Source organism: Bufo gargarizans, chromosome 5 (assembly GCF_014858855.1).
Source record: "Bufo gargarizans isolate SCDJY-AF-19 chromosome 5, ASM1485885v1, whole genome shotgun sequence".
Lineage (NCBI taxonomy): Eukaryota > Metazoa > Chordata > Amphibia > Anura > Bufonidae > Bufo > Bufo gargarizans.
The window spans coordinates 101,683,419-101,693,688 of record NC_058084.1 but is presented as its reverse complement, the minus strand read 5'-3'; the positions used below and the strand labels follow the sequence as shown (position 1 = coordinate 101,693,688).

The 10,270-nt window shown below is 41.6% G+C and overlaps 1 protein-coding gene across 1 annotated transcript in view; it reads left to right on the top strand.

Annotated features, from left to right (window-relative positions):
* The first annotated feature begins 219 nt into the window (after window positions 1-219).
* Window positions 220-10,270, top strand: part of CPA6 (carboxypeptidase A6) — a 297,565-nt gene continuing 287,514 nt past the window's right edge. The window contains exon 1 of the mRNA XM_044295393.1: window positions 220-320. Within this exon, the coding sequence (XP_044151328.1) occupies window positions 220-320 (101 nt within the window). The remainder of the gene's footprint in view (window positions 321-10,270) is intronic.

The following is a 10,270-nucleotide window of genomic DNA, read 5'->3' as shown; positions in this document are numbered from 1 at the left end:
TGTAGAGGGCTAATCCTGGCTGAGTGACAGAACATGAAATATCCTCACCCAAGGGTAGAGCCTCTCAGTCCTGTCATCCATACGTCCTGCTCCTCTCACTGCTGCAACAAACTCCACAGCAGCTGCGCTGAACTCTCCACAGCAACACAATACCAGTCTGTGCGGTGGATTAAATGGATGCATAGAGCGGGATCTCCTCCGACTCAGCACAGTGCAGATATGGAGCTCACATTGAGAGTATCACAGCTCATTCATCTCTGGCTGCTCTCTCAGACTTGCCTGTCCGGCTATGGCCACTTGTATAACAACCGTTATGCCGGGTAAGAATATTCATGTCATTGTGTATTTATGACATTACAAGTATTAGTACAAGTTTCTTGCCACTGCTATGATGTTAAGAATGAAGATAAGGGTTAATATATATGCAGGTATACTGTGTATGTATATGTATGTCTGTGTATGTATATACCGTATGTACAGATAAAGCAGTTCTTAACTTGACTGTAATATCTCATCACAAAAGTCGTATGTGCATATGTATGTAGTGTATATACATGTGTGTATGAATGTATATATGTATGTGGGTATGTATGTATATATTATATATGTACCGGAATATATGTATGTCTGTGTATGTATATACCGTATGTACAGATAAAGCAGTTCTAAACATGAGTGTGATATCTCATCACAAAAGTCGTATGTGCATATGTATGTATATACATGTGTGTATGAATGTATATATGTATGTGGGTATGTATGTATTATATATGTACCGGAATATATGTATGTCTGTCTATGTATATACCGTATGTACAGATAAAGCAGTTCTAAACATGAGTGTGATATCTCATCACAAAAGTCGTATGTGCATATGTATGTATATACATGTGTGTATGAATGTATATATGTATGTGGGTATGTATGTATATATTATATATGTACCGGAATATATGTATGAATGGAGCACTTTTAAACTTGAGTGTGATATCACATCACAAAAGCCATATGTGGGTATGTACAGATGTAGCAGGGTTAACACTCAAACTCTTAACTCAAATTTCTTAACTCATCGTGTTATCTTGAAACAAAAGCCATTGAAAAGCAATTAGTTTAGATAACGTCTCATAAAGCAAGTGTGTTAACTCTACTACATCTGTATGTATATATGTGTGTGTATATATATATATATATATATATATATATGGATGAGGCAGTATCACATGACAAAAGCCATATATGTGCATGTATGTGTATGATTGTTGTATATGTACAGGTGAAACTCGAAAAATTAGAATATTGTGCAAAGTTCATTTATTTCAGTAATGCAACTTAAAAGGTGAAACTAACATATGTGAGAGACTCATTACATGCAAAGCGAGATATTCAAGCCTTTCTTTGGTATAATTTGGATGATTATGGCTTACAGCTTATGAAACCCCAAAGTCACAATTTTGAGGTCCCTTTGCTCAGGGGGTGTGGATTAATTAGCTGACTAGAGTGTGGCACTTTGAGCCTAGAATATTGAACCTTTTCACAAAATTCTAATTTGAAGTTGCCTTTTTATTTGCATTACTGAAATAAATGGACTTTTGCACGATATTCTAATTTTTAGAGTTTTACCTGTATCTTAGAGATGAATGAATTTCCCAAATTTCATTACGGGTTCGATTCGCTTGAACAGTACGTCAGATTTGATTCAGTTCGACCTGAATTGGAAGTGCCCAATTTGTCCTTTGTCCATATTCAATCCCTTTCAAGCTCATTTCAAGCATTTGCACACAAAAGTCCACCCAATGAGTCTATTATTACATTCAATGTATCTATGCACACAGTCATCATTGTTTATCTGTGCAAACAAATACAAACATGTCCGTACATCCCCAAACCTAACCACACTGACATGGAGAGTGCAGAAAAAAGTTTAAGCTTTCTCTTGTTTGGGGATTTAGCTTCATTCTTAAGGACGACTAGTTTTTAAAGCTGCTTTTATTGTGCACCTTATAATTTTGTGCAGAATCGCAGATACGGTAACATATTGTATCAGAAAGTGTGCCAAGAGACAAACTCAGCTTTACTACCTCTGCACATGTGAATGGAACGTTTTTGTGGTTATCCATGTGATTTCTAGGGTTTGTTATAGTTTCTTTACCTGCTGAAAATCTTCATTCAGGGAACTTCTAGCATTTCTATTAGGCCTCATGCACACGGCCGTTGGGCGGCCGTGGCCATATTGCGGCCCGCAAACGGATGTGGACCTATTCACTTGAATGGGTCCGCAATTCCAGAGATGCGGAATGGAGTCACTGAACGGAACGCTAGAAGCACTACGAAGTGCTTCCGTGGTGTTTCTTTCCGTTTTTCTGCACCGAAAAAAATATGACGTCATATTTTTTTGCGGTGCAGACAGACCAGGGACCCATTCAAGTTAAATGGGTCCGGCCAGCTGCACGGATGTTGCCTGTGCATTAGGGATCGCAATTGTAGTCCCCAATGAACGGAACGGCCGCACAACGGCAGTGTGCATGCGGCCTTAGACTTGTTATGCAATGAATATTTGAGAGTGCTGTATTTGTCAAAACAGTATGTCAAAAATGTGCTTTTATTTACATATTTTGAGCCAATTACTACATTTTAAAATATTTAATGGAACATTGTTAAATGGTGAAGAGGGTTTCCCACTATGAGGGGCCCGGCCACTGGGCTTCCACTAATTTACTAGAATCGGAGGATCCCAGTCTCTCATTCCTTCTCCTATGAAAAAACTGTGGTGGGGAGGAGCAAGGCTCACTCCATGTCTAATTTTCCCATTCCATTTTTGAACGGCTCAACCCCATCACTACCCCTTGTTTTTTATGTATCCTTTTATGCATATTTGCGATTACACTTCTCTTTTTCATATCCCTAACATGTCCCAAAGGAATTTGCTTTAGTGAGTTATTTAGGGCACTTTCACACTTGCGGCAGAGGATTCCGTCAGGCAGGCAGTCCGGACGCAAACGGATGGCATTTGTCAGACAGATATGGATGCGGATCCTTCTGACAAATGCATTGAAATACCGGATCCGTCTCTCCAGTGTCATCCGGAAAAACTGATCCGTTATTTTTTTTCCCACAGATTTAAAGGTCTGCGCATGCGCGGACCGGAAGAACGGATCCGTCAATGAGGCAATTTGAATGCATTGGAAATTGCAATGGAAATGAATGCCGAATCCGGCATTCCGGCAAGTGTTCAGGATTTTTGACCGGAGAGAAAAATACAGCATGCTGCGATATTTTCTCCGGCCAAAAAACGTAAGAGGGACTGAACTGATGCATCCTGATGCATCTTGAACGGAATGCTCCCCATTCAGAATGCATTAGGATAAAACTGATAATTTTTTTCTGGTATAAAGCCCCTGTGACGGAACTCAATGCCGGAAAAGAAAAACACTAGTGTGAAAGTACCCTCAGTGAGTTGATATACAGGATTTGTGGTACATCAGGGCTGTTACTAGAGAGGACTTAAAAGCGTGACCTGGATCCCTAATCTAGGCTAGTTAGCTGATCTGTACTATTACAAGTAACCGTCCCAGTGTTTGTTAATAGATTGTATAACTTGTAGCCATGAAAATGCTGCTATTGATATTAAGACATTAGTCTAGATAACAAAGGAAGACGAAAGAATTCTTCTGATCCCATAGGGAATTTGATCCTATCAATAAACTGCAAGGCATTGGGGATCGTGTATCTATAGTAATGTACATTAGCTCTCATTTCAATGGTGCCATAAATTTCAACATGTAAAAACTTTTCTCAGTGGGTTTAGACTGTGGCACGTATTGTACATGCTATTTCTTGGGGCATACTGCTTTCATAATCGGATGCTAAATATATGATAACAGTTTAAGTGCACATTTTTACTAAACTTGTTTGTCAGGATAAATAGATGGATACATAGATAAGAAAAATGGGAGCAGTAGACAATGAAGAAAAAAAAAAGAGGTGCAAGCCCAATGGGATGAGACTATTGCCCAAATAGATTAAAAAAAAATCCAAATTGGCAGCACACTTAAATGTAAAAAAATAAAAAAATATTTATTCACCCATGTAGGAAGCAACGTTTTGGCTCAACACTAGAGCCTTCCTCCAGCTTCCTAATCCCAGCTCAACAGGCAGGAAATGGCTGGAAATCCCTGTTTAGCCAACTACTGGCTTGGCGGGGAGGGGTCACTGCTGAATGATTTCAAATGTGATATCTTTTTCTGCTGGTAAGAAAAAAAAACTGCTTCTAGTGCACTGATTCGTAGGGGCTGGCCTGTATAATAGCAGGAATCACTCCACCGTCTAAGCACAAGAAGATCCAGGTGTGACCACTGGAATGGAATGCATTAGGTGGTCCTTCTGAGAGGTAATCAATAGGGCACCAGAAGGGGCATTACAAAAATGTAACAGCAATATCTAGAGAAAGGAGCTTTTTTTTTAAATGATTCCAAATGAAAATATTTTATGTTGTAGGGTCCAACAGAATAAATTAAAATGTTAATTGTTACAAAAATGTGCATGTATTAGATATGTTTCAGAAAATATCTTGCTTACATCTTACATCAATATTGTAAACATTGGCGCGTGGATTGATTTAGTATTTTTTAGCATTTTTCACTGTGTTGATTTCTCCTGCCTTGTTTTATCAGTAGCACTCACACTCTATTAGAAAGGTACATGATGTAGATTGTAGTGTTGTAGAAATATTAATAGTTGTAATCAGCTCTCCAATATCTTTGTGTAAAGAAATAGGTAAATCTCTTTTAGCTCAACCACAGTCAGAGCCAGACCCAGGTGTTACCATCTTGAATTCTTGCTGAGCAACTCCTCTCCTCCATGCCCAGTCTGTCTTTTATTTACTCACAAAAGGTGTAAAAGGGGCTGGCCCAAGACAAGGATACAGGAAGTGATGACATACAGGAAGTGATGACATAGGAAGACAAGACACCATCATTTAGAACAGGGGTCCTCAAACTATGGCCCGCGGGCCACATGCGGCCCGCCGAGGACATTTATCTGGCCTGCCGGGTGTTTTTGCCGCCGCTGCCTGTTCGTTACTTTTTTTTCCCAACATAAGAGATGGACGGTCCGGCAGCCAGCCTATAATTGGTGGGAGAGGGGGTGGCGGCCGCCAATTGGCTGGCCGGCTGAAGCGCTGGATCATGGGAATTGTAGTCCGGCCGCAATCAAGCTCCTGGCGGTGGGAGGAACTGAACAGCGTAGCCGGACTACAACTCCCACCTCCCAGGACTCAGAGTCAGCCAGGCCATGTGGGAGGGGCCGGCTGGACGTGACTTGCGCGGCAACTTGTGGGCAGTGAACGTCAGGCGCTGGCTCGTGGGAAAGAAAGAGGGAGACTTGACAGAGCATCACAGCACAGTCGTTTTGAGCAACAAGAGCAGAGGCAGCTTGGAAGAAGTTGGCATCATCTTTCCCCCCCGAAGAGGTCGTTCAATCAAGGCTGAGGTGAGACAGATCACCAGATGACCCGCACATCCCATGGGCACTAATTGAGCCGCGGTGGCAGGCACTCATTGGGCTGCGCTGGTGAATGGTTCCACTTGACCACAGGGGGCCAGTTCACTGTCCCTCAGACTGGCCCTCCAACAGTCTAAGGGACAGTGAACTGGCCCCCTGTTTAAAAAGTTTGAGGACCCCTGATTTAGAATAACCTAGCCAGCTAACAAACCCATGTATACTATAACCTACCATTACCACTGGAGCAAATTTTTTCCAGTCTTGCTCAGTGATCAATGCCAGATAAAATTACTATGATCCTCATGCATGCTTATTTACAGGACAACGTCATTATTTCCAGCAGCTGATCAGGCGCACTAACAACAAAGCAAGAGACAACAAACGCACGTTCCTTTGATATATTGTTCTCTTAACAAATGCATCCACGCCAAGCCAATAAATCTGCATCTTGCGCGGGGGCCCTAGCCGGCGTCCATACATCAGCCAACAAAACACTGCTCTGCTGAACTCATCAGTCTCCCCCGGCCCACAGCCCAGTGCTTAGCACATGGACCATTCGCCGACGGAGACCCCTGCGCCCAGAAGCTGTGACAGGACATACACGGGAAGATATCCACTCCAATGGTTTACCCTGACACTGAGAGACATGATGACAATACACAATATATTAAATACACATTTTTATAAAATTTCCACAACAGTAGTGAAGGTAATCTTATTACCAGTGACTGTATTTGGGAGTTATCCCCTCCCTTCTTATCCTCAGCTAGGTCATGTGACTGACACAGGGTCTTATGTGTAGATAGGAAGTGACTTCCTGTCCACAGATAAGATGTGGTGCCAGTTAGTGTCAATCACATGATAGCTGAGGACCAGAAGGATGTGGTTAACTAACAAATACAGTCACCAGTAAAAAACATCATGTACCTTTCTAATGGACCAGAGAATAAAAATGTTTGTGGAAGTGCTTCTTTACATTTTTCTGGTTCCAGTTCATGAGACAATATACTGCTCATATATGTATTATTATTATTACAGTATCTGATATCACAATAATTAAATGACTGAAAGCACCACATCGACGACATTGGCAACTTATTTTCTTCATGCAAATAGCCAGTTATCATTTTCTTGTGCTTTAATTAATTTATTCATCAAACTACATTCCAAGATGGCCACCTATATTATAACTAATCCATTTGATTGTGGAAAACCAGCTGCTTTATACTAATCAACTTGAACAGTATTTCACAGCTAATAACATTGCTTATTTGAAGAGAGTGCCAGTGTTACTAAGTGTCATTGGGGGGACAGCTTAGGCCTGTTTCACATTTGTGTTGGACAGATCTGAAAGGCTGTTCCGGCCAGGAACAGCCTGCCGGACACGTCACTGCCAGACTGCTATTCAGCCCCGTTAACTATAATGTGGTCCGGTGGAGATCCAGCTGCAACCCGGCAAATATCCTGAGAATCGGCTGGCTGAGAATCGCTGTGCATGGCAGTTTTCATCTGGCCAATTCTCGGCATGTTTGCTGGGTTACAGCTGGATCTCTGCTGGTCCCCATTATGATAAACAAAATTATAAAACATTGTTCTTCTGTAGCAGTCAGCACAGAGGGATAAAACTCTTCTATAGATAGGGATCCCATTGTTATTTTACAGCTGCTGTGAGGGAAATATGTTATCTGCTAGTATAATAGTAGGTGTAGAATTTACTATTACGGTATAATATCACTATTGTTCTCTTGATAGGCCTAGATAAAGATGCCCACAGAAGAGCAGTGCACTTACTGTATCAGTGTAATGGTTGATGAGCTAATTGAGTCACTTATCCCGATTCCTCTCCCACTGAGACACACTGGAACAGATTTATCACAGCCTGGGAGGATATGCATAACCAGGCACACTGCCGGATACTGCGCCTGATTTATCATTTATTTATTCATCATAAATTTGGTGCAGCACCTGTCAGTCTGTGCGCCTGAACTGAAATCTACATCAGTCAGTGTCCTTCTACGCCTAGGAAGGGGTGTAGAACGCCCCGAAACGCGTCTGGTGACTGGAAGAAGCGCCCACCTAACCCACTGGATTTTGAGAGAATACATTGCATGGCCATGCGATAAGGAATTTTACTAACACTCCACTAGGACACAGGAGCTGAATACAGGTTCCAACAATTGCCTATTATCCGTACCAGCTAAATTCTTTGTTCCCGCGATACTGTGACGTCAGCGGCTCGAGATTTGTGACGTGAGACGCCGAAGCGGCCGGTACACTTGCTGCTCGTGGCAGGACGACCCAGCGGAGAACAGTCTGGTAAAACTTGGAATAAGGTAGGAACCTGAATTGGGCACGTAATATCTTTAGCCCTTTGCGGACACATTGAAATAACTGTGGAGAGACTGCTTGATTGAGAGACATCTCTATGCACGTGGACACTTTAATCCGGAGCCACACGAATTTGTATCGGGACACTACATTTGCGGTCTGCGGTTTCATTGCCACCATATAATCCTAGTTGGTGGCAAGTGTGAATTGTGATTGATTATTATACAAAGTTTGCGCAACTATCACCTGCCAGTGTGATTTTATGTTGGTACCACCTATTATTTTATGTGATTTTATTATATTTGAGTGTTGTTATGAATTATTAAATACTATTTATTCCCCATGGTCCAGATAGTGTGAGTGCTCACTCCTTTCTTTTTTGTCATATTGTTTATCAATTTTTGGGTTCGGGCACCCAAGTTGTGAGTTTGCAGCACCCGCCCGTAATTACCTGAGTGTGAGCCAACCACCAAATTACTCTATTTCGTAAAACATTATAAATTTGAAAGGCCCAAGACCCCGTACCCCGCTTTTGCTATGCTCCTTTTTGGAGAAAATGGTTAGACAAGTGGAGTAATGGCACTTGCTCAAACATTTTGCACAAGTGTCATTAAAAAAGTTGAAAATGTACAGTTTGCAACTTTTTCACGCCACAAAATGATAAATGTGTCCGAATGTATTCTGCACTGAAAGTAAGTATGCTAGTTACTGTACACTTACTGTAATCGCTAAGCGCAAGCAGTCCCATTTTCTGCTCTCTCCCCTGCACTCAGTAACTAGGAGAGAAGCACAGGGAAGAGAGCTATGTACAGAGCTGCCTACATTCCTAATACACTGTGCCATGGCAAAGAATTCAAGTTTATTTTGATGGGCCTTTCATGGGCACAACCTTTGTAGTAGTGGTAAATGCTTATTCCAAATGGTCAGACATTTTTCAAATGACCTCTACTACAGTGGTGCACACAAGTAAAGTATTTAGGAGACTTTTCACAAAAATCAGATGTTCCTGAACAGCTTGTCAGTTACATTATCTCACAAATGTGAGTACACCCCTCATATTTTTGTAAATATTTTATTAAATCTTTTCATGGGACAACACTGAAGATATGACACTTTGATACAATGTAAAGTCGTCAGTGTACAGCTTGTATAACAGTGTAAATTTGGTTTGCCCTCAAAATAAGTCAACACACAGCCATTAATGTCTAAACCGCTGGCAACAAAAGTGAGTACACCCCTAAGTGAAAATGGTCAAATTGTACCCAATTAGCTATTTTCCCTCCCAAGTGTCATGTGATTCATTAGTGTTACAAAGTCTCAGGTGTGAATGGGAATCAAGTGTGTTAAATTCGGTTTTATCGCTCTCACACTTATACTGGTCACTGGAAGTTCAACATGGCACCTCATGGCAAAGAACTCTCTGAGCATCTGAAAAAAAGAATTGTTGCTCTACATAAAGATGGCCGAGGCTATAAGAAGATTGCCAACACCCTGAAACTGAGCTGCAGCATGGTGGCCAAGACCATACAGCGGGGCTTCACAAGACAGGTTCCACTCAGAACAGGCCTTGCCATGTTCGACCAAAGAAGTTGAGTGCACGTGCTCAGCGTCATATGCAGAGGTTGTCTTTTCAAAATAGACATATGACATTGCTGAAGAGGCTAAAGGAGTGGGGGGGTTGTTGTGGAATCATATATCTATATATCTAGTATCAAATGTATACTTGCTTGTATTATATCTAACAGTTTGCTTAACAAACAAGATGGCCCCTGAAGTAGCAGCCAGCTCCCTTAATAATCCCTTACTAAACACTTTATGATATTGAAATTGCTGACATAGTGCTGACATTGCTAAAGTATGGAGTGATAATGTGATACCTTGTCATGGGACTTAGTAATGTGACAATTAGATCATCAAATTAGCCGAGTCATAAAGTTCCTCTTTTTTGCTATAAAATATCATGTAATCTCAATAAACGCAGCATCTTGCATTGACTGACTTCTCTGTGACAGTCTGTGTGTGATCTCTCTTTCAAGGCGTACGTATGCCAATTATTTTATATCATTCGGAGCAATACATCAACAATACATCACTGACTATTGGAGTCAGATCCAGAACCATATCAGTTGGCGCCAAACGACGTGGGGCCTGAGGATTGGACCTCCTGCTGGCGTACCCCCAGAGACTGGACCCAGAGAGACAAGCCAACGGACACCGGGACCGCGGCCCGTAATAAGAGGTGAGAAAATATATTCATCTTACCTATTCTGTGTCCCTTGGCTTAGTCTATCCATATTTGTTCTAGGGAGGGGTGCACCGACAGTGAGGCATCCTCAGGGGCATGAAAGTAAGAACCCCATTGTATTGATAAGCTTGATGTATTGTGTTTTATTATTTTTTTGTGTATGGTTGGTTTCTCTGGTCTCTGGGAGAAAGGAGA